General features: G+C 37.6%; 1 protein-coding gene across 1 annotated transcript in view; it reads right to left on the bottom strand.

The window, feature by feature from the left end:
• The window catches only part of SNTA1 (syntrophin alpha 1), an 807,345-nt gene that overhangs the window by 440,852 nt on the left and 340,297 nt on the right, over positions 1–26,196 (bottom strand). Inside the window, exon 3 of the mRNA XM_044090261.1 lies at positions 9,575–9,770. Within this exon, the coding sequence (XP_043946196.1) occupies positions 9,575–9,770 (196 nt within the window). The remainder of the gene's footprint in view (positions 1–9,574; positions 9,771–26,196) is intronic.

Below are 26,196 nucleotides of genomic sequence, written 5' to 3' on the forward strand. Positions count from 1 at the left end.
AGTAAAAATTAAAAGATTGATACAACTTCTAGGACAAAATTACTCAGTCTTACAGTACGGTATGGCATTAATAGCAATTTCAATCACTCATGCCTAAAATACAGACTATAATGCAATGTGAGCCAATTCCATTATCTAGATAGTAGTTGCACTTGAATTCAGTACAATGTTCCATATAAACTGTTGGTGTTCCAAGTATGAACACGCTTGAGTTGATATTCTGCATTAATTAGAGTGTTGTATATCTGGGTTGGGAGACCATAGTGATCCTAGGTGTTTGTTAAATTTAAGAGTAGCATTTCCCTCCAATTAGGCTGAGAGCTAGGCTGGACCAGGCATTCTACAGAGTCAGTCAAATTAACCACCCATGGCAACAGCTGTCCTCCACCACACCCCCTTTTCAGAAGCATTTACACAGGGCAAGTAAATGTAATCTAAGTCATTAAAAGCCTTTCTAAAGAAGACTACAGGATGAAAATGCTCATAAGGAAACTCAATAAACCAGACAACATTAAGTAGCATTTGGATTGTCCAGTGATTTTACTTTAATCTCTTAGATAGAATCTTTTGGGAAAGAGTTGGTATACAAGAATTTTATTGCACACTGATCAGGAACTTTACAGAGAACCTACCAGCGTAACTGACTTTTTCTTCTTCACTTTCACTTGTTGGTCCTAGGGGACCATGATTGCCAACACACTGAGTTTGGAAAGCCAGCATACTAACACCAAGAGCTGTTTTGGATTGTTAGTTTGAGACCTAAGAGACTATCATCCTTAGTTTGATTTTATACTATTTGTTCAAAGATGATTTGATTATTATAATCAATTACTATTAGGTCATACTTGTTTGAAAAGCAATACTTGGTCACTGTGCTGATGACTCCACAATCCTTTTTGTACATAAAAAATGATACAGACTAAAGTTGTATCACTAAAAACAAGATATTTAAACATAATCTACAAGTTAGTACACAACCAATAAAGGTGCCAGGACACAGATTTCGGTGTCAAGTGATATGATGCTATTTTCACACTAGACAATTCAACTGTGCTAATATATGTTTTGTTTTTCAAAGACACAAAGTACTTATTTTCAATGGTATATCTTACTGTATAAAGTAGTTTGTTCCAGAGTTTGTCAAAATTTAGTGGATTCATAAGTTCATAGGTAAATACTAGGCAATTAGTCTGCAGACCAATATACATTTAGTCAATAACCAGCCTGTGACCAAAGGTGAGAATCAAACTACGCACCTTGTGCCTGTAAGATAAACACCTTAACCATTAAGCTAATCCACAATCCAATAATACGCATTTGTTAACCAGGTAAGCCCACTGGGCACACAGTCTGTTTTCAGGGGTGACCCAGGAGCAATGTCTGGTTAAGTGGCTCACTCAAGGTCACACAGTAGGCAAATGAGGGCTGAGAGAATCAAACTGCGTACCACAGGCACTACAGCTCATAGCCTTAACCCTCAGTTCCAAATATTAAGGTACATAGATAAGCCATAGTTAAGCATTAAAGCATGCTATGAATTTGAGATAAGGTTGTATTTGTTTATACATTTAGCATTTATTTAGATACTAGGTTATCTGGCTGTAGACTATTACAAGTCTAGTCAATAACCAAAGGTCAGAATCAAACCCTCTACCTTGTATATGTGAGGTAAAGACCTTACCCATTATGCCAACCTCCCTCCCATTCAGGGATTTCTATTAATTGTCCAGCAGAAGTTGTAAATAATTTGTTCTTATTGTATCACACTGGCGCATTAGTGAAAGCAGGCTGTTGGAAGTATACAAGAAAGACCAGTTACTGATTGCTGCAGTCAAGGATTAATGCATGTTATGAATTTGAGATGAGGTTGTACTTTTTTATAAATTTAAATAGTTGTGAATTAATGTATTGTCTTCCAGAAGCAAGAAGTGAAGCAAGAAAGGTATATGTCTGAATCTATTTAATGTAGCAGGAGCTCTTTCTTTATAAAGGGGAACAATAAGTGCCTTTTCCAGATACAAAACATACAGCATTCACTGGATATCCCTGTGTCCTATCAAGATAGCTAAGAATAAGTCAAGCTTATTTTTATTTATTTATTTTTATTTTGCAGGGGCCACACCCCACAGCTCCCTCAACCTATGTATACCAGTTTCACAATCACACCAGTATAGAATAAAGTAAAAAAAATGCATTGGTGTACACTGCTATCTCAAACAATATAAGTTACTGTAATCTAAGAAATCACAGTAAAACACATTACACAAAGCCTTCTTACACACACATGCTGCCATAAAGTATAAATACATCCATTCTTGATAGATCTATTAATATTGAAATTGAATATGCAGTAGTGCTTACCAACATTTACAAAATAATTCATATGTCAGATTTGATAAAAAGACTATGAATAAGCAAATATATTGATTATAGGAAATTATATACTGCAATTTCTTTGATACAGGTCAAAGCTCAGAGTTACACACTCAAGTCGTAAGTGATGCCATAAAGAAATCTGTGACTAGACTGAAAGTAGCATAAACTTAAAAAATCCAGAACAGTTATCTAGTCTATTCTTAAAGTGCAGTACTGATACTGCACTGTGATCTCTACACAGAGCCTCAACTCTTTTAAGGACAGCTTTGCTTTTAACTGGCTGTTCTATCAATAAATAAGAACAGGTTATTACCCACATGAAAACTGTGTCTAGCTGATGTCAAGTTCAAACATTCCTCCCAGGTATTACATTGGAAACTAGTAAATGCTTTCGTGAAATTCCCTTTAGTAACCTGTATAATACCAAAAATAAGTTCAATACTTGCAAATTTAAACATGTTTCTTGAATTTTCAACCTTGCAAGTTATATATATTTATATAAAATAGTTATTTATTAGATTCATTCCATTTTTTAATATTGCAAACAGAATACATACAGAAAGAACAAACATATTTTGTATTTGGTCTCATTGTTACTGCAGTGATACAGATGGAATTAAAGACTTCTGGAGATCTGGACTTACAGTACATCACATAATTACTTTGGGGTGCTATATACCATTTTTGTAGATGTTTTAAAAATGGGCATCAAAGGAATAGTCCTTATATACAAGGATTCATAAGTCCATATAGTGATCAACAGAACTAATAAAATTGTTTCTATTTCATAAGGGCACTCATAGCTTTCCATTGATAAATATGTAATCTCACATATCTTAACATTAAAATCCATGTTATCTTAACATCATATTACTAAATCCATTAACTGTGCTTTTTAAACTTTCTGGTGATTGACTCCAGAAATCTGAAGGGCTGTTTTTGTATCAACATTGAACTTGTATCACCATAATGACAGATGAACAGTCAGCAAGATCATAACAATTTTAAGTACAAGCCCAACATTGATTCCTGGGAAACATCACATTTTACCATTTTAGAATCACTTAACCTCTTATTTGGACATTAAATGACTTCCCACTAAGCCAATTAACAAACCTTTCTATTTATTGGCATATGCATTCGATTGTGCAGTTGTTTTACTATGTGGAGTATTGTTAAATTGTGTCTTTAAGTCTAGGAAAATGGCATCTCCAAACAGACTCATTTCAAGTGTATCAACAATGTTGTTATTCAGTCGAATTAGGCCAGACATAAAACACTTTCCAAAATGAGGCCATGATGGATTAAAGTCTAAGCTTTCAATATGGGGTGATGCAAGAACTGACAACACTATCTTTTCAAACATTTTTCAAAAAATATAAGTAAAACTGATGAAATGATAGCTTCTGTGATCTTCTGAGTTGCCTCATTTAAATATAGGAATAATTATGGCTTTATTTTCCCCAGATGCCTGGGACAAAAATGATAATAAATGCTGGAAGTGTGCTGATAGGAAAGTAAAGCAAATTGTACCTAACTTACTAACAAAAACCCTCAAGTACAATCCAAACCTAGGAAAGTATTGAGTAAGAGTGTCTTAACAACCAGATCTTCAGTAAGTACAGTGTGCAGCGCCTCACGTGTCATTATTATAGCACTTCTCACAGTTGCAAGAAGTACTGGTACCGGCAAAGGTTTTTTAAAGCATTTCTATACTTTAACTGTCTTATCATTATGAATCATTATAAACTAATCTTATAAGCAGTCTAGAATTATGCTGTACATTTTTATGTTAGTAAAGAAAGCATACCTATTGCCTTTTGAATACGTGCAAATGTCTTTTCATATAAGACTTCCAAACACATATATTGCCACTCTAAAGGCTTTGTATGCTGCTATGACTGCTCCCCAGGTTAGAGCAACCTGTCAAGGCATATATACCATACCCATTTTGCTTTACTCTCACTGACCGCATTAAGTTAGATACTTAATACTTTAAAACCAAGACATTAAATAGTGCTACCACTGTTCTAATTACAAAGAGTTACCATGAAACTATGTAATGATTTATATTACTAATGACAGTTTGTGTTCCACTATTGGTCTGTCTTCATACTTCTGCAAATTAATCTAATGTACTATGTACATATTGCGTTGTGTTTCAAACCACAACTGAATACCATGACATGTATTAACTATTCTCGAAATTATGAGTGCTTTACTTCCACTGCATTGTGCTGTGTTCATACCACTGTAAAAAAAATGTCTCTTTTAAAGTTGCAATGTATTGCGATGCTGTTTAAACACCTAAATGTATCTGTAATTGTCTTTCTGTGTGGAGCTTTTCTCCCTGAGCCTCGGCTGAAAAAGGGCCTTGGGCCCAGCTGGACACCCCGGTTAACAAATGTAAAACAAACAAAATTGTGTCACTGTTAAGATGTTCTTTAGATTTCATCAAGAGGAATTATTCACAGATTTTTCAGTGATGATGGTTTCCAATACAGCTTACAGATTTTCTTATTCTACAAGGGGTTTCTTGTAATAGGTTCATAGGTTCATAGGTAGGTACTAGGTTATTGGCCCTGGAGCCTATACAAGCCCAGCCAAAAAGGTACCCTGGCTTTTGCCACCCAAGAAAATTATTTTCCTGTGTCAATGTCGAGCAGAGCCACAGAGGTGATCCCCGGGGTGAATTTCCTATTTCCCATCCAGTCATCAAGATTTTTCTTGAAGAGTGCTAATGAGGAGCTCTGTTTGATATAGATAGGTAGTTTATTCCAGAGTATGGGAAGTCTCTGGGACAGGAATCTATCCTTCCGGCCTGTTCTGTTTATTGTGGTGACAAGGTTTAGGTCCCTAGAGCATGTAGCTGGGAGGGATTGGGATTTCTTTAAGTGGAGCATGTCCAACAGCTCTGGGTTTGACATAGCTTTGTATGTTAGGCAGAGATCACCTCTGAGTAGGCGATATGCGACGGAGTAAAGCTGGAGTTTTTTGAGACGGTCTGCATAAGGCATCTGTTTGAGGCCAGTAATCCTCTTTGTGAGGTATTTCTGTGGCCTTTCCAGTTGTTGTAGATGTCTTGGGAGGTACATACCAAAAGGGACATTGTACTCTATAATGGGTTTAATGAGTGATGAGTGGAGGGGAACAATGACCTCTTTTTTTCTGGATGAGAAACCTTTTGTGATGAGGTGTGCCACGTAGAAGGATTTCCTGACTACTGTGGCGATGTGATTATCAAAGGAGAGACTACTGTCCACCTGTGTCCCAAGGTCTCTTATCACACTTTCGGTGTTTAGTATACTACCGGCTATGTTGTAGTTCATGGGTACAGAGTTTTTACCAAAGGGAATGACAATGCACTCTTTGACATTGAGCTTGAGGCCATGGCTTTGACACCAGGCATCTGTCTCAGTGAGGCCCTTTTGTAGGATGTCCACATCTTTAGGAGTTTTGATTATGGCACCTAGTTTGCAGTCATGTGCGAACTTCATTAGCCAAAGACCTTCTGCATTAGCCTGTACTTCAGAGAAGTAGATACCAAACAGGAGAGGACCCAGGACTGAACCCTGTGGTACTCCACTTGTCACTGATCTGAATTCGGATTTGGAGTCTGCTACTTTCACAGTGTGGGTTCTGTCAGTGAGCCAGTTGGCAACCCATCTTGTGACATAGGGATTTATACCTAGTTTAGTGAGTTTATCTATAATTCCAGAGTGGGGGATGGTGTCGAAAGCCTTGGCAAGATCTAGATAGGTTGTGTGAACCACCTTACCCTTGTCTACGGCTTTGGTGACTGCTTCAAAGAAGTCTATCAGGTTGAGGAGACATGAGCTGCCTTTTACAAACCCGAAGTGGGTGGGATCCAGAGTTTGGAGATTACCAATGTCTTTGTTTATAAGTTCCATGATGATACGTTCCATGGCCTTGCAGACCAAGCTCGTCAGGCTAATGGGACGGTAGTTCCCAGGGTCCGTGGTGGTTCCCCCCTTGTGGAGTGGGATAACCGTTGCTGTGCGCCATTCAGCAGGTACAAAGCCTGAGGTGAGGCTATGATTGAACATGGTACTTAGGTGGGGTGCCAGTTTGTTCTGTAGTTCATGTAGAAAGCAGCCTGGGATGTTGTCTGGTCCCATGGAGGCTGTGTTCTTGGCTTTGGAGAGTGTAGTTTTTACCTGTGCAGCCGTGATTACAGGAACTTTGCATTCTTCCGGTATAGAGATGGGCTCTTTAGGGGGTGAGAGGGGGGTAAAGTTAGCACTGAACCTATCTGCCAGGATGTTGGCAATATCAGTTGGGTCTGTATATTTAGTGCCATTGTGCTGTAACTCAGAGCAGATCTGAGTGTTGCCATTGAGATTCTTGACATAGCTATAGAATGCTTTGTGGTTGTCTTTAGAATCAGTGGCAATTTTGTTAGCTTTGAAGGATTTTATCAGGGATCGCAGCTTCTTACTGAGGCTGACCAGGGAACTCCTCCACTCGTGAGATTTTACTCTCTTTTGCAAGAGTTTCTTCCTTCTGTTGTACAGTTTGTTTATGGCAGGGGACCACCAGATTGGCTTCCTTTTTTTGGAGGATAGCATCTTGGTTCTGTTTGGTATAGCATGATCCATGCACTCATGTAAGTGCTTATAAAAAGCAATTGTGTAGGATTCAGTATTTGTAACATGCATGTTTTATTAGAATCACAAGAACTCAACAATCAGATGGATAAAACTCCATAGAAAGTAAACCAAGCCTCTTTGATAGTCTAGATTTATGAATCCACAACAGGCTGCCCATAAGTAGTTAAAGTGAAGAAATGTTATGGTATGACTGTACAGCAGGTTACATTTAAGTCATTCTAGCCATGGATTACAGAGCTGTGACAGACGTATGTGGATCAAAGAAGACACTTCTTAGACTCAACTGTAGAAAGCAATACCAAAAATCAGCAGTATCGTGTGTTTTAATTCGGAATTCTGTAATTCCTGATCAGAAAAAAAACTTTAATTTAGCCTAATCAGCTCAGCTCTCATCTGTCCCTGATTTTGCATAAAGTCACAGATCTTGTGTTATATTTTTTGCCCTCTTCCTCAAAATAAATGCTTAATTTTCTGTAAATTGCTGAAGATTACAGTCAGTTAATGCCAGGCAATAGAGTTTCACACTTCTTATTCTTAAGAACATGCATGTTGATGCAAATTCTGTTGTTTTGCAAATGTTCTAGGTGAATTATAGTAATGTTTAAAAAATTGTCCCTGATTTTGGTACTTTGCCCTTCATTATTTTGGGCTCTGCCCCATTTCTTGAGTTAAGAAATTGAGAGCTACTTAATTACAAATAGTACAGAAATGAAAAAGCAGATTGCAGAAGATATTAAATTAAATAATTCACAGAATGTGTGCAAACAAGAACCAAACCATTTTTTTTCAGAATAAAAGGCTTTCATATTCTAGACCTGACAGAACTAGTGGGTGTAAAGCTGCACATATAAGCAGATACATGCGAACACACAAACACGCGTGCATACACACTCGCGCACACACACACACACACACACACACACACACACACATAAAAACACACACATATGAACCTATACACCCACACATTGAGACACCTACATACAAAACTGTTCTGTTGGATTAAAAATGGGTCTAGAATATGAAAGCCTTCTATTCTGAAAATAAAAAAAATTCTCCTCTTTCTGAGAGGTAGGTATTTTCACACACTCACAAACAAACACACACACACACACACACACACACACACACACACACACACACACACACACACACACACACACACACACACACACACACACAAGGATCCAGGGCATACATTAAGGACTAAAATAAAAATCAGGAAATAAACAGTAACTAAAAATATAGATATTAACTTAGAGATTCTCCCAGCTGCTGGGACATTTGTTTTACTACATGTTAAAGTCAAAAACATTTGCAGTAGTAAACAAAATGCAGATGCCATACTAAAAAGTATTAAATGCTGAACTGTTTTTGCACAAGCTGCAATGTAATAAAGAAGAAACCTAAAGCTAAGCTTGACGATATTGTCTTTCACTTCAGACACTTACTCTTCCTGCTCTGTTTTGCTAAAACTCTTGTCTGATATTCCTGTCAGCTGAAGATCATAGGTTCATAGGTGTGTACTAGGCTAATGGCCCAGGAGCCTTTACAAGCCTAGCCCATAGGATTACCCTGGCATTGTGCCACCCAACCTTAGTTCCTAGTGCCTCTGTTGAATAAAGCCACTGGAGTGATCACCGGGGTGAATTTCCTATTTCCCATCCACTCATCAAGATTTCCCTTGAAGAGGGCCAGTGAGGTGCTCTGCTTGACATGTATGGGAAAGTCTACTCCATAGCATGGACAGTTTCTGGGTTATGATCCTGTCCCTCCAGCATGTTCTGTTGATTGTGGTAATGAGGTTGAGGTCTCTGGAGCATGTGGTGCAGAGGGATTGGGATTTCTTCAGATGTAGCATTTCTAACAGAGCTGGGTCAGACATGGCTTTGTAAGTCAGGCAGAGATCACCTCTAAGCAGGTGATATGAGACAGCGAATTGGTGGAGTTTTTTTAGTCTGTCCATATAGGACAAATGTTTAAGGCCTAGGATCCTCTTTGTGAGGTACGTTTGCGGCCTCTCCAGTTGCTGCAGGTATTTAGTCTGCACTCTAGAAAAGAAAACTGAAAACTTGTTGCTGAGGGAGGTATAATTAAAGTGAAAGTTACATCTTCTTTATGTGAGCAATAATGCCTTATCACTGTACTTCTCCCCTCGATAAATATTTATAGATTATAGATTAATCTATAAATATTTATCTCTGACAGCCCCCAATCCATCGAAATTTCCTTTTCCCTATGTAATCATAAAGGACCCTCCTTCCTTTCAAGTAAAATGTTCCTGACATTATGGACAAGCATTGTACAAAGTACTATTATGTCTCTGTATCTTATATTTACATGTTCATGTATTTAACTGTTCACTGATTATTTTACAAGGGTTTTCAACCCAATCATTCTTTCTTCATAAACAAATGCAAACAAAATAATATAAATAAAACAGATTGATCTACTGTGAAAATATATTATCAACTTATGATTATGTTTGGTGTTAACACATTGGTGGAATACCATAAACAAGCATAAAATAACAGGGTTTTAAAGTTCACATTTTCTTAAAATGTTACCTATTTTCAGGATCAGAAGGAACAGCTTTTCTTGATACATAGCACATTTTCAGGGGAATACTCTTTCCTTCTTTCCTATCACCAGCAGATGGAACAGGGGAGGCTGTTTTATGGGAAGTAACTGGAGAGTCCCAACTAATTGGAGAACTTGCAGATGGATTCTTGAAATATGCAGACACTTCTTTCATGTATTTCACTGAAAAAAGAACATATTTGCAAAGAAAACTGTTACACACAGTTCTTTACTCAATGAATGGCAAAAAACAATCTGTCTTGTAAAAAAGAGTCAACATAAACAGCCTACAAAATCACTTTAACAATGTAGGCTCCATAAGCATCCCTATTTTCAACTTAACTTACGTATATGCTTTAGCAAAAATAGGAAATTATTTTGTATTGTATAACACCTAGCTTCCTCTTACTACCATGCATACTGCTCACTCAGTCTCCTCTCTTACTCCTCTATCTTCCCCTTCCTTCGCATTAACCCTCCTAGCTTTTTCCACCTTTGTGTGGAGCATCTGCTTTATATCTGTTTGAGTTTAGTGCAATATTTGTATATAAGATTTAGGTATATGAGTTTAGAACAGTATCTGTTTGAGATTAGTACTATCAGTATATACATCCTATCTTTACTCTTAGCCTCTAGCTAGATATTGGTATATCTGTTCATTACTATGTTTTATATTGTACGTATAACTAATGTTTGTTGCTGTATGTATTATTTGCTATTGTATGTATATTCAATTGTTCTTCACATGCTCTGCTGCTCATTTATTGTTCTGTGGAGCTTTTCTCCCTGGGCCTCCACTGAAAAAGGACCTGTGCCCAGTTGGAATTTCCTGGTAAACAAATGTAAATAAATAAATAAACATCCTCCTGTATTTCAATCTTCCAATTATGGATTAAGGATTATGCTGGAGGATTAAGATGCTTAATGATTTATAGCAATAATGCAAAACAGGTGTGTCAAGTTATAAGGAACAATCGGAAGATTTTCACAGCAGATGAGAATATCAAAAGTATCGTTGCTGGCAAACCCTGGTTTGAACAGAAGGAATCTGAAATGGATATTATGTCATGAGAAAGCCTACAGAGGATCCACCTTAAGTGCAACATGCAAAGGCACATTTCATTGCAGAAGATGCAAAGTCTGTTCATACGTTGATTCTAGTAACCACTTCATACATTTAACTACTGAAAGAAAATATATGCTTGACACATTTGCAGATTATAACACCAAAAATGTTATATACTTGGCATGCTGTAATATATGCAGTCATTTCTATGTTGGAAAAACTAACAGACCCTTCAAGGATAGAATTTTACACCACCTAACAGATAATTAAAACCAATACCTTAAGTCAGCATATCTTTGCTCATCCTGGCCATGCATTTCATTTTATGGTGCTGGACATTATAAAAGAGCCCAAGAGGTGACAATATAGTTAATAGAACTGAGATAAATGAACTAAGATGGATCGCAGACTTACAGGCTGACAAAACACCAGGAATGCATGGAATGGCTCCTTTAAAACCCCTATTAAAGAGGCGGAAACTAAGAAGATGAAATTCTAACTTCATTGGGTCTTAAGATATAAGAGCACTTCGCAATTATTTAAGTGTAGCTATCTCTTATATTCTAAAAGATCTGAGGAAGGCATAAAGCCAAAAGCGCTTATCTTAGAGCTCTTATACATATATTTTTTTACCATGTTTTATTTGTGATTTCTTGCAAGTTTTATATTTGCTATTAAATTTTACATCTGATTTTAATTGTATACCATCCTTTGTGTGGTTGCATAGTTTGATTTTACATTTGTTTGATTTTGTATCTTAATCAAGCTGCATTCACCAGTTTCTGGTGTGTTTTGCCACATATTTTTTGGTAAATCTGGCATCACTGCAACATACAATACAGACAGCTATATCACTTGCATCTGGCATGGTCATTAGTGGCTTAGACACCTTTGTCAATAACAGACAGTCATTTGACTACCGCATCTGTGTTGTGGTCAAAATATCATTCTACCTTGCACAATGTATTCTTTGCAGTACCTCCTCAAGAACCAGCCAGGTTATAGTTCAATGTTATATTTCCCTTATTATGTCCATCTTTAAGCATAAAGCCTGCTTTGGAATGTATCTCATTGAACATCTAAACCAGCTTGCAAGATCTCAACATTTCTTCATCAGAAAAATACCAGGTCTAATTAATCTTAACTACATTGATAAAACAAAAACCTCCATTTCCTGCGCAATGCTGCACAGGTTTTTGAGGGGTAACCTCAACTTAGCTTTCCATGCCATGAATGACGCAGCACTCGTTGGACTCTTTCATGTAAACAGAATTGTAGTAAAGCAAACACAGTCACTCTAAACTTAGAGGCACAGGTAGGGTGAGGTGAAGGAGACAGTTGCACAGGTGCAAGGTGTTAGGTGGTACAATTTTCAGATGCTGATCAGTCTTAACTGCATTACTGGCATTCAGAACTGAATGATGGCATTGCATGTGCAGTCAGGACTGAACCACTCTAGCAAATTTGTGTGTGGTATAAAGGGCAGGAACCTGCCTGTATGTTGAGGGGGCCCAGATCAGGAAATAGCACAGGGTGCTGGAATTGATGGCTATGGCTCTACCTAAACTTATAGTCCCACATTAACAATATTAAATTATGTGACAGGTACCTCTCCCAAGATATCCCATATTTTGGCAATATCTTGCCCTTACATGTCAAGCAGAGTACTTCACTGGCCACATTTAAGACCATTGTGGATGACTGGATTGGTGATCACAAATTTTTATTTTGGATATGGAAGTAATATACTTAATGGGGGGGTGAAGGGACACTGTTAGTCTCACACCAGTACTGAGTTATGTAGCTGAGCTTCTAGATGATCTCCTTGGCCACAAATGTATCAAGAAATTTTAAGCCTACAGAATTAATTTTATTGTTAGTGACACTACAGAACTGGGGATCACAAGTTCTGAGGTTAGATTTGTGGCAATTTTTTATCTGCTTAAAGATCAAGCTCCTTTATATATTCAGGTTTCAGAATGTTTCATGGGAATCTAGGAGAAGCCTAAATATTTGCTGGACATAAGTAGCATCTGCGATATTCACATTCTTACTATATTAAATCCATACCTTGACAGACCTAAGGGGGTGGTTCAAATGAATAAAAAATTAAACCTAACAAGTTCATAATGAATATTATCATTAATTAACAATTTGTATGGTGTGCAAATAAAACATTTTGCTTGCTATAAAAGCACTAAACGGTTACAAATCAAAGGTCACATATTAGTCATTGATCCAATCTGAGACCAGTGATACAGTGGAAAATTCATTAGCATTTCCTTGTTCTTTTGGTAGAATGGAATGGCAGGTTTGTTTGCTATGAGGTACATAGGTCTCACTCTATTAACATGCATAGGTTCATAGATTAGTACTAGGCTAACTGCCCTTGTGGGCCATTTAAGCCTAGCCAGTTAACCCATGTGAGAATCAAACGCTGCACCTTGTGTCTGTAAGTTAAATTCCTTAACTATCATGCCAACTTCCCACCCTCCTAAGAGACTAGTATAGAATACAAACTATAGTACTATGTGACAAATAATCGGCACATAGAACTGGCTACTATACTAAAAGCATGCCAGGTTCACAGTGCATGACTGAAATTATCTTTCCACCAAATACATTTTTGTTGCAAGGTATATCTCAGCTCATAGTGCTTAGACGCTATGTTTTGGCAGCAGATTTTTCAATAAAAAGCAAAAAAAAAAAAAAATATATATATATATATATATATATATATATATATATATATATGCATATATGTGTATATATATATATATATTTATATATATATATATATATATATACATATGTATATATATACATATATGTGTGTATATATATATATATATATATATATATATATATATATATATATATATATTCCACGGTGGTACAGTGGTAGCGTTGTTACCTCACAGCAAGAGGTTCGCCCGTTCAATTCTTGGCTTGGCTTGGGAGTGCCTTCTGTGTGGAGTCTGCATGTCCTCCCCGCGGTTGGGAAGAGTTTGAAAGACATGCATGCGTAAATGGGCGTGCCTTCATTGAAGGTTGGGCATCTAGCTGGCACCTTGGCATTGCATAGAAATCTACTGCCAATCATTAGCAGACCGGAGTTCCGCTGTGGCGACCCCTTACCGGGAAAAAGCCGAAAGACAAACAACATATATATAAAATACAAGAATACTTTATTTACATTCTCTAAAAAAGTACCATAAACAATGAAGCTAACAACACCACTATCTAATTATATATTATTATTTTATATTCTGCAAAGAGTACCATAAACTAACTTTAATTTCTACTAACATTATTTTTCTTATACAGTACCAAGACACAGGATGGCCTCCCTGTTGTAGAAGAAAGTAGTAGTCCACAAAAAACACAAAAAATGACAGGCCCGAAATGAGCCATAAAGGTGACAAGAGTGGGCTATTTAGGATAAGAAAAAAATATTTATTGCTATTATTATCCAAGAAACTCAGAGTTTCAAGACAGAAGATATACAAAAAGATTAATAGAGAAATCAGAGGAAAGAAAAATATTTGCATAAAAAAGCTGTCAAAAGCTTCAAATGCAAAACTGTCTTCATTAATACAACAGATTCATGAAAAACAGTATATAGACCAAGAAACCTTGGACCAGTTGGAAAAAGAAGCAACCGAGAAAGTGTGAAAATATATATAGCGAAACTTAGAGATTTTTGAAAGGTAGAAAAATGAAATATGGGCGTGAGATAGAAAGGGAGAACAGATATGGTGCAATATTTATGCAAAGGAGAAAGCCAAATTAATCAATACAAAAAGAGCAGCTCCAAAGATATCTGAAGCAAAATACAGAAAAAGGCACCCAGATATGGAAAAATTAAAATACAAAAAAAAAAATAAATAAAAATCACCACAAAGGGGAATGCAGAAAGAGAAAATTAGTAAAGTAGAAACTGAAGTTATAGAATACCTATAAAGCAAAGGATTTAGTGTAGAAAGTCTAACACACGTTATGTCACAGCATGATGGAACGAGTCCCCAGGTAAGAAGAAACAGTAGGAGCAGGAGACATCTGAAGAAGAAATATGGTCACGGGCAGGGACGGCCTTTGTTCAGTTGGTGCCCTAGGTAAAAGGTCTCCACAGCACCCCCCCCTCCCAACATCACTCTGTGCTCCCATGCTGGTCTCCCTACACCCTCCAGATTACTGGAAAAGTGCCCCTGCTAGATCTGCACCCTAGGCGGCTGCCTAGTTGGCCTATGCCTAAGGCCGGGTATGGTCATCAGAAAGAAAAAGAGATTTAATGCAGTGCAACATTTGTGCAAAGGAGAAATCAAAACTAATCAATTCAAAAAAGCAGACCCAAAAATATTTGAAGAGAAATACAGGCAAAGGCATCCAGATATGGAAATTTTTACAATACAAAAAAAGAATAAGAAAGCAAAGGGGGAAGTAGAAAAGAGGATTGGTAATGGTGGATTTCAAGAAATAGAAACCGAAGTTATGAATCACCTGCAAAGTGAATGATTTAGTATAGAAAATCTAATTCTGATAACATCATAGCATAATAGAACAATGAGTCCCCAAATTAAGGAGAAATCAGTGGAGAAGAAAGCATTTGACCAGTTGCCATAAGAAGATACTCTGGAGCCTTCAGTAGGAAACCAGTGTAAAATTTCAGTTGGATTTGCACAGCAAGGGAAGGAACAGGCAACTCTGATGCAGTCAGTGTTGTAGAGTGATAGGCCGGTAAGTTCCCATATGAAAGAACAAAAGATGACGCAGGATGAACCTGAAGGGAGTATCGCACAGGAAGATGTTTTGGGAACTTTCTGTAGAATGCCTGCAGGAAACAGAGAATAAAAAATGTGCCCATAGTTTAGAAGAAAATTATCTAAGGGAAGAGTTGCCTGATTTAATAGAGATGGATGCACATATTAAGATCACTGAAAGAAATAGATTACAGAAAGTCAATAATACCCAAAATGTTAGAAGTATGATAAAACAAATGAACATAGTAATCAAGACTGTTCTTAGAAATTCATGTTCTATACCAAAGTAAATAGGACGTATATCTGTGCAGCTAAATTAATAACAGATAAATAGATTTTTAGAAGTTTGTTAATTACTTATCATTATAGGAAACATATAATAATGTATTATGGAGAAAACAGAATAATTACAGGAAAGCCAGAAAAATGGATTTCACAACAATCAAATATTGAATTATAATAATAAAAGATCTGAACAAACATCCAATAAATAATCACAACATTGAACATCACAAGGAACATATGTGTAGATTCATTCCTTCCATGCAGAATGTCATAAACTGGGTAGTCAGTCATCCCATAAATGAGCATTTTATATTGATATGCTGCTACAATGAGCAGATTCTAGCACATCTTCCTTATACAGTGCTGATACACAAATGACAAAAGTATATCTGATTGTATTACAGTACAAAAAAAGATGAGACAGAACAGTCCACACCCTTCTCAGGGAACCAGCGCAATTGTCCCCAAAACATGACAAAAGCATTGGATAAATGCTGCCTCTATTCAGGCCCCTGTTTCTTTTTTCTCATCATTATGTTCACCCTGAAGGCCTGTATTGTTATACTTTAGTCTTGTCCACTGTGGTCTGAGGTATATGTAGTCTGTGCCTGCAGCACAGTGGTGTTTGCCACTACTGTACCACTGCATGCCTCTGTAGGATGGTACTTGTCAGTCTCACAGTCTGTACTGCCCACTTAACTAAAGTTAAGGAGAATGGACAATAGCATGATTTTTTTCAGGTATTCAAAATGCCCTCATTCTATTTTCTACCTTCCTATCTTAGGTGAAAAGAATAATGACACCTAAAAGCACTTTCAACAACTCATTCACAAAAATATCACAAATCATCCAACCATAAGGCATAGTAAATGCACTTGAAGTGCACTTGTGCAAACATACTTGGAAAAAAAGTAAGTAGTTAATTCTTAGAAGTGATCTTGCATAAGGCAAAGAAATGTAACTGCAGCCACAAAATTCAATTTCTCCAGCATACAATTCTGTTTGTCTCATAAGTGGAATGGAAACCTAAACCACCAAACAGTCACTTCCACATGCCAGTTTTTGAAATATTCTTCTCTTGATATAAAAATAGAGAATTGGTTTTGGATAACAAAGTAATCTGACAGCACACTGCAACCATTACTTCAACAACAAATGGCATTAATGTCAATAAGTGAAGCATAATGAAACATGGCAAAGAAGATATAATGTAAATCATCAAAAATAGTTACATCATAATGACAGTCAGTAATGATCCAGGGAAAAAGGCAGATGGTATTTAACATTAAATCAGTGTATATCAGTTAAAGTCAGAAAAGTTTAGCCTGTGGTCCTGATTCTAAAAAACTTGCTGTCAATGTACTTACTTCAGTGTAAGTATGCTTTATCTACAGGCCTTAGACTAGAGTAAGCCATTTACACTGAGAGCAGGTCTTTAGGAATCTGGCAATATATACCTCTTCTAAAATGGAATTCTTGAAGGTTGTCTGCCAAAATACTTCTTGTACAGTAATAAGGCTTGAGTATTTAAGATCACTAAAATTAAAGTCATGACACTTGGGAAAGGGAACAATTTAAGAAGATAAAAAAATTGTCAAATCACAACATGACACCATCATTAAAAAAATCAGGGTATGGAAAGGGGTAGACTATGTTTAATTTTGACTCTGGTACATGATTGTCACTGAAGTCAGAAAAACTACCAATCTAAAATGCTGAAATATAAAGAACTTGGGCATTAAGCTCACTAAATACAGCATCATGAAACTTCACAACTAATTTATGTTTACAAAATAAATAAACCAAGAATGAGCCCAGCAGTGTCAATGTCCACCAATAATAACAAGCAGGCACCGCTTTGGATACGTTCACTCACGATCAATTTATTCAACAAATACAAAAAGTTAGATTGAGAGCTTTCTTTCCTTCCATAGGGATTTCATCAGAATTGGGCATTAAGCTCACTAAATACAGCATCATGAAACTTCACAACTAATTTATGTTTACAAAATAAATGTTCGAACAAGATGACATCATCATTAAATTCAATCTAGTGAAAGCGATCAACAATGTTTACCTCATTCACGTTCTGCAGTTCTGGAATGTCACACCTCTAGCATCCTCCATACATGCTTAGATTCCTGCATATTTTTTGAAAATTAAGTTAAAATGAATAAACTAAATAAACATAAATACCTTGTTAAATGTAAATGCTATTAAAAAGTAGAACAGCAATGTTCTCAGAAAAAAAACTATATAGTGATAACAATTAGTACATTCAGTCTTTATATCACTAGTGCAAAATGTTAAAAAGCAAAAACTGCAGAAATCTATTTTTATTTAAATTTTCACAAATAACTTTCCCTATCTCAGAAAATGTGCAACCTAGACCTAAAATGTCTGCAACACATTTGTTGAACCATGTTTCTCATGATAGAAAGAAATTCCTTGAAACTCCTTTCTAAGTACTTATTTACTGAGATAGCTACAGAAGAATAAGGAGTGGTATCCATTTGCATAATTAACAGTAAAAATATCATTCAGTATTTCAAGAAATATACAAGTTACATTGGAACTATTATTGCCAGTTTTGTTCAACATCGTAAAGTTCCACCTGATGTTGTACTAGGGGTATTCAGAAATAACTACTGCAGATAACCACATGAAATAGCAAGGTGAGAGGTGACACAGTGATGGAGCAATTCAGACACACAAGTACAGTGACTACACTACAGAAGAAACAGCACAGCATGCATGTTATGAAAATGATTGCATAATGGTATGCAAATGAGTGCCATTATGCTAATAACAGCCATGCAAATGACTACATTAAACATGGTGGAGTGATTCCAGAAATATGCATCCATCCCATCCATCTACAACCTTTTTTCCCATTTTTGTGGTTTGGGTGTCACTTCAATAGTGACAATAATCTAGAGCCAATGTTTACATTGTCAGGTGACTAGCTAACACACATACATACACACACTCACACCTACAAGCAATTTAGAGGGTCCAGTCTACCTTCTACATGCCTTATTTATGTGTTAGGATACCAAACCACTCAGAGAAAACCCATGCAAACACAGGAAAGACATGCAAACTCCACAAAGAAGCATCTTCTGGGACTGCAAAACAGTTTATAAACTCTGGTGCTCACTAAGATTACTCTTAGAGAAATCAGGCTATTCAAAATTCACTTTGTCATGGAAGACATCAATACTGCATATATTCAAAAGCAAGAATAATAATTTATTTAATCACATAATAATAACAACACTATGCACCCTATTAAAATCTTACAAAGCAAAGAACTGGATAGACATATCAAGACTAACCTGGTCAGAATACAAACGCAATGCCAAAAAACATATATTGGCTAAGACGCTTTATACAAAAAGTCAGAAAAACCAAATATATTATCAGAATTACTGCAAAACATTAATTGATATATTATCATAAATTGCAAGACAAATGCTAATAAAACAAAGATAGTAAACACATCTCTTAGCTGGGAGTAGTAACATCATTAACTAAGGCGACAATTTTTGTAAATGTGTATATAAGGTTTAGTAGAGTAGATTGATATCTTGTGTAGGTTGGTATTACACTTCTAAATTTGCTCTCATTTGTCACTATAATGTACAAGTGAAATGTTAAAATAATATTACCATGGCTAACATACAACATAACAATTTCCTTGTGTTTATCCAATACTGTATTCCTAGTTCTTTTGAATGTTATTTAGCAAAGTGTGTATTATCTATTGAATAACTTCCTCATGTTAAACATTCTGTAACATTCAACTGTACCACAGTTACAGCTTGTTTATTTCTCTACTTGCATTTTATGTGTGAGAAAATATTCATTAAAAAGTTATTTAAAAAAAAAACTCCACAAAGAAGACAGAAATATACATAGTTTGCACAAATAGCTATGGCACTCATCAGTTCTGAAAGCCAGCATTTTCTGGAGTATAGGTGCTTCACTTGTTTTACGATGATACAAGTAGGATCAAAATTAGCAGAGCAACATATGTTAGTGGCTGCCTTTGGAGATATCCCCCTGATTCACTAACCTCCCATGCAGGACTAGCTTATTCTTGCACAGAGGCGCCTGTTTAGGAGCAGGACGGCAGCACGCCATGCATAGTAATGAAGGTGCAGTGGCTGAGCACCTAGGCTTACACAGAGTGTGTACAACTGCAGGGGATGTGTCAGAGAGCAGAGCTCTCAGAATAAACATGCCCCTGCAATGTAGAACAGCAGAAGCTGTTAAGAAATGAGTGAGATCACTCATAGGTGACCTCATATTCCCACCAACAGACCCCCATGTGTACAACAGCAACAGGATATATAAATTAAAAGAAGAAATCCTTTTATTTCTTTTAAAAATCTGATTAAAGCTAATCATAGTTACATGGGTGTGCCCATCACTTAGCTACGGTTAATGTAGCTGAAATAGCAAAAGGAGGATAAAAAGCAGGATATGTGCAAATGAAGCAGTACAGCAATACTGTAGTTGGCAGAGTGTTCGCCTCATGAGCAGTCAATCCAGGTTCAAGTCCCACTGCAGTACATTCCATTTCCATGTCAAATCACTGTTATGATCAATATATTTAATTGTATAACCTAATAAATAACATATGTGTGAACTGGATTAGTAAGCTGTGTAATGAATGATTACCACATACACTTGCCAAATCCACCACCTCCCCAAGAACCAGTAGACTATTACTGTCTAAAATATAGCAGTAGGAAGGATAAATAAGCACATGTAAGCAGGTTGAAGTCTGTTTGCATGACGGTAAGCAGTGCTTACACAGAGTAAGCAATAGTGAGGCTAACCATGTGTAAGCAGATGTCACCAGAATTTAGCAGTGCTTACTGTCGGGCAAACCCGCTGACAACTGCATAAAGTGCTTCTACCTCTCTGTATCCAATGAGCCTAGTTCTGGCCAGCAACAAATTAAACAGTCCCTGCAAGGCTCGAACCCAGGAGCATGCACACCATAGCCAATGTGATTTACCACTAAGCCACCGCAGATATACATAACACTGATGCTTCCACAAATATAGAATCCAGCAATACCATTCAACATTACAGGACATGTAGCTAAATATGTAGATGTATGTGTGTGTGTGTGTGTGTGTGTGTGTGTGTGTGTGTGTGTGTGTGTATAAATATATAACTATATATCTATTTAGTTATAGATGTATGTGTGTGTGCATATATATCTATAACTAAATAGATATATATCTCTCCCTCTCTGTATTACATATGTGTGTGTATATATATATATATATATATATATATATATATATATATATATATATATATATACAGGTATATATATAAATATCCACATATAGATATATGCAGACATCCATACAGCTATATGTCTTTATATATATATATATATATATATATATATATATATATATATATATATATATATATGTATGCATATATATATGTGTGTGTGTGTGTGTGTGTATATAAACAGATATATATCTATGATATGATACAGCACATAAGAATGACATATATGACCACAGGCACGGCCAATGGAGGTGAGGGGTCTCAAGCAACATTCGTGTTACACGTACCAATATCCTCCCACAGCCAAACAGGTGAAACATGCAAACAAACACACAAACAAAGTAAAAGAACCACTGCTTCCCAAAACACAGGCAGGATACTACCAGTGGGAGAAACATTGTGGACCCGCTAAGTCTAATCTAGAAACAAAGACAAGAACATCCCTTGCGGGACAACCCAATATTTATAGCAATTTTGGATTCCCATCATTACACAGATTCGTCAAAGCAGGGCATGTATGTTCTCGGACTACAAGGTTGCGAAAGCCTGATGATCCATGGGTCGAGACAATGCACCTGATGGGTCCCAAGAAGTGGAGAGTGGGCAGTGTGTAGTGGTGTGGTTAGACCTGACCTGCACCCAGAGAAAGGATGATTGCTGGGGGGAAGTGCGGGGAGGGGAACGATGGGTATGAAATTATGGGTCGAGGCGTGCCGGCGTTGGGTGGAGTGGTTCTATTCGGACCACCTCGTGGATGTAAGCAATAGTGTGGATTGGGCAGAGCATTCACTTCATGAGCAGACATTCCCGGTTCGAGTCCCACTGCAGCACAGTCGATTTTACATGGCAAACCATGTTATAACCAATAGTTTTGTTGCAAAACCCACTTAATAACATATATTTATGAACTGGAGTACTGCAAGAAATGCACCTTTTAAGTATCAGTGTCAGAATGAATAAGGCACTAGTAAGCAGGTTTAAGCACAAATAAGCAATAGTAAGCATACGTAAGCACTAGTAAGTGGGCTTAAGCCCGTTTGCATGGCGGTAAGTAATGCTTACACTGGTTAAGCAAATCTGAAGCTAACACCCTGTAAGCAGATGTAACGGCAGGTTAGTAGTGCTTACCTCCAGCAAACCCGCTAACAACTGCTTAAAAGTGCCTTAATCACTCTGTATCCAACGGTCCTTGCTCTGCCCAGCAACAAAATAAACAGCCTCTGCTAGGTTCGAACACAGAACCCCACACACTATAGCCAAAGTGATTTACCACTAAGCCATGTCAGATATACATAACCCTGATGTATTCAAAACATATCAACCAGCCCAGTCATTCAACAGTACAGAGAACGTATTCCAAAATGTAAATGTATGTTAATATCTAAACAGATACAACATATCAATAGATGTAGATATATATATATATTTATATATATATATATATATATATATATATATATATATATATATATATATATATATATATAGCAATGGTAGATTGACAAATACAAATATGTCCACATTCACTGTTAATGGGGTTGAGACACCCCAAACAATATACGTCATGTACGAATAGGCATACCCCCCACCACAGCCAAACACGTCTGCCCTGCAGTACACTAAAGTGTTACAGATCCCGTAAGCAGGACCTGACATGACATGTGCACAACATGTAAACAGTACTACAACCCACCTGTATGATGTCAGGCTGGTATTGGTAACTTATCATGCAGTACAGTGTGGCTCCCATAGGAAATGTAAAATATGGAAGCTATCAACATCCCCAGGATACATATACACAGACACATATATGCATATATATATATATATATATATATATATATATATATATATATATATATATATATATATATATATACACACACACATATATGTATATAGATATACATGTGACTACACAGACACACGCAGAGATATGTACAGTAAGATACATATGTAGAAGGTGCACACAATATGGAACAGCCACTATGCCTACAGTTCACACCTGAACAACTGGACACTGTATGGGCCACCCATACAATTACAATTGTCGCCTACAACATATACCCACAGAGAGGTCATAGGAAACACACCACACACAGTTTTGCAGAAATGGAAAACCTTTATTTGTGTACTATTACAGTTCTATATGCCATGTCATATAGATGTGCAGAAACTGACATCCATATAAATAGAGTAATGCAGCTGTGAAACAGTGATACTAAGACAGTAGTCTGGAAAGGTTCACAACTGTCGCTGTCCAGGCCAATGCCTTCATATTGTACAGTAGTAAAGACACACTGGGACACAGGATACCAAACAATCAACAGTATGTAATACAAGTGTATAGTTCAGCAGCCTCCATCTACACTCTGTACAAATTCACTAGGTGTTGAAGACTTCAGTTGACCAAATGGGATGTAACTGTTACATAACAAGGCATAACTGACACCATCACAAGCACACTGACAAACAGAACAGTCTTGTACTGTAGGGGGCAATAGGCCTGCACTAACCCAATATATGTGAGTAATGTAAATATAGGTGAAGTATATGGTACTGTACATGCAGATACCTTAAGGCAGCTCACCCCTGATACCCCCACATTTCGTAACAGCCTAGGTCAGTTATGGTACACCCCCCCCGACTCAATACTACAGGCCCATGTACCACTGTTACATACACTGGCCTTTGGAGAGCACAAGGGTGCACATGTATTGTTTTGGTGTAGCCCACACATATGTGGCCCCAGCACCACTGTATGTTTGGGATATACAACAGCAGTGGACTGATGGCAGCAATGGCAGTGTGATATCCTCACAGCCCACTACAGAACAACCCCTGACAGCATGTCATATGTGCAAAGCTTGGTATGTAGGTGGAGGACAGAGGCTGGAACACAGGCCCATATGTGGGAAACTGTTACCATACACTAAGCAAGTTGCTGGTGTTACAGGATAGTCTGCAACATACCCTTAGCCAGGGAATTGAGGTTAGAAACATAAATAGATGTAGCCATGTACTGATAGCACTCAGCACACACACTGCCAGTGACATATCTGACACAGGACCTGTGTGGTGGACAGACAAAACATGATAGACACACCTCTGGCCCCCAACAGGATAGACCCACAGTTGAGAGCTATGCAGATAAACTGCATTCCAAGGTAAACTAGTACATACACACACACACCCTGTAACACCAGTACTATACAAAGCATAACACAACTCTACTCACACTCTGTCTGTAGTTCTGGAACCTCCTACAAATATGTAGCTGGCCTAAGTGTGCCGGTTCCCCTGCAAGAGATACTGCTACCTGCTGTCTGTAACACTGATGCTCACACACAGGAAGGATGTCCATCACACAAGAAAGGTAAGGGACCATGCCCACATGATGTAGGGATTTATAGTAGCTGGTTGCCATGACAGTGGTAATTGGAAGTACTACACAGCAAGCTGCATGTAGTTAGCAAGTGTAGGACACTGACTGGTGCAGAGGCCATCGCCTGATCAAGTGCATCACCTACTAAAGCCAGGCTGCAATCTACCCCAAACAGCTCAATCCAGTCACAGGAGAGAGAAAGCAAACAAGAAAAAAAAAACGTGAAAAAGAAAACTCACAGAACATTTACAGCTGAAAACGCAGCCATCTACGCAGCTGCCAGTCATTAATACATACTTCCCACAACAGGTATGTGAAGTATATGTACATGTATTAGAATGTAGTACCTGGTCCATAGTACTGTGATAGATGATGTGGAATGTGTTATATGTGCCAGCAGGTGTTGTTGTGATGATGGTCAACTGAACAACTGCTATGGACAATAGTGTTTGTCCCTGTGGGTAGAGAGCCATAGCTGTGAACTGTACAGGTCAGCACTGACAGACAGGATGTAAGCCATCATAGTGTGCATTGTGTAATGGGGATTATGTATATGACATGGCCAATAGCCAGTGGTGGAAGTAATGCCAGTATGATGGACATATGGAAACCACGGACCACCACTGGCAGGATACCCAAGTGAATCTGGAATGTAGCATAGCGGAATGCCATAGGTGTGTAATAGAGTTACCTGCAAACAGGTCCCACATATACCTCACCAATGTCAGGCCGTGTCCATATGTGGCACCTGTCTGTTTTGTAGCAAGGCAGAACAGTGCAGCTGTGCAGGGAGGTGTTGTGAGATTGTGGAGCTGATGTCTGAATGTACCCCACATATAGGTATGCATATGTGCACATATGTCACAGATATAATATCTAAGGATAAATGTATATCAGCATGTATGTCCAGAATTATATATATACCCATGTGTAGACATATATATATATATATATATATATATATATATATATATATATATATATATATATATATATATATATGTGCACATATATATGAAGTCACATATATCTACACACATATAGATAAATACCGATATGCAAATGTCTACATCTGTACAAACACACACACAAACAGAAATGCATGGAAAGACATGTCCCCTATATCACTACCACAGTGATGTGTGCTATGTGCGAGGCAGCAGCACACATAGCAATACACACAGATATCTACAGCTGGCAGTGTGCGCACCATGGACGGGTATTTCACATGTTAGTCCCATCCTAGCACCACATTGCCCCCACCTGTGAAGTATGCAATGAGAATATAGGGAGGTGGTCAAGATTGGTAGATATAGAGGACAGTCTACAGGGGTGGTATATGACACATGTAGTGGGTAAACACCATGGATGGTGTGAATGGTCCGTGATGTGGATGCTCCATGGTCCCCAATATGGGCACAATGTGAACAAGGATTCCACCAACTGCCACTCACAACAGCAGTCCACGTCCTCAAGGTGCCAGGTCTGGTGGCTGAGCAGGAGGAGCATGTTGGCTGTGTGAATCTATACTGGGTGCCGCAGACTGATGTAGCACATCTCTCATGTGTCTATGGAGCCTGGTATGGAACAGACCCTAGACCTGAGATGAGGGGACTAGAACATGTTGGAGTGTACCCTCAGAGGGGTGGGCCAACATCCCCTGGGTGGTTCCACCTGATGGTATTACTGTAACAGTATACAAGGAGGCCACAGGGTTGCACACGCATGTGATGTGGCCAGGTATCCTGGTCAGATGGGTGTGGAGTGGTGGATCAGCTGGACAATGGAAAA

The sequence above is a fragment of the Protopterus annectens genome, chromosome 12.part0 (genome assembly GCF_019279795.1).
Source record: "Protopterus annectens isolate FY-2018-M chromosome 12.part0, PAN1.0, whole genome shotgun sequence".
Lineage (NCBI taxonomy): Eukaryota > Metazoa > Chordata > Ceratodontiformes > Protopteridae > Protopterus > Protopterus annectens.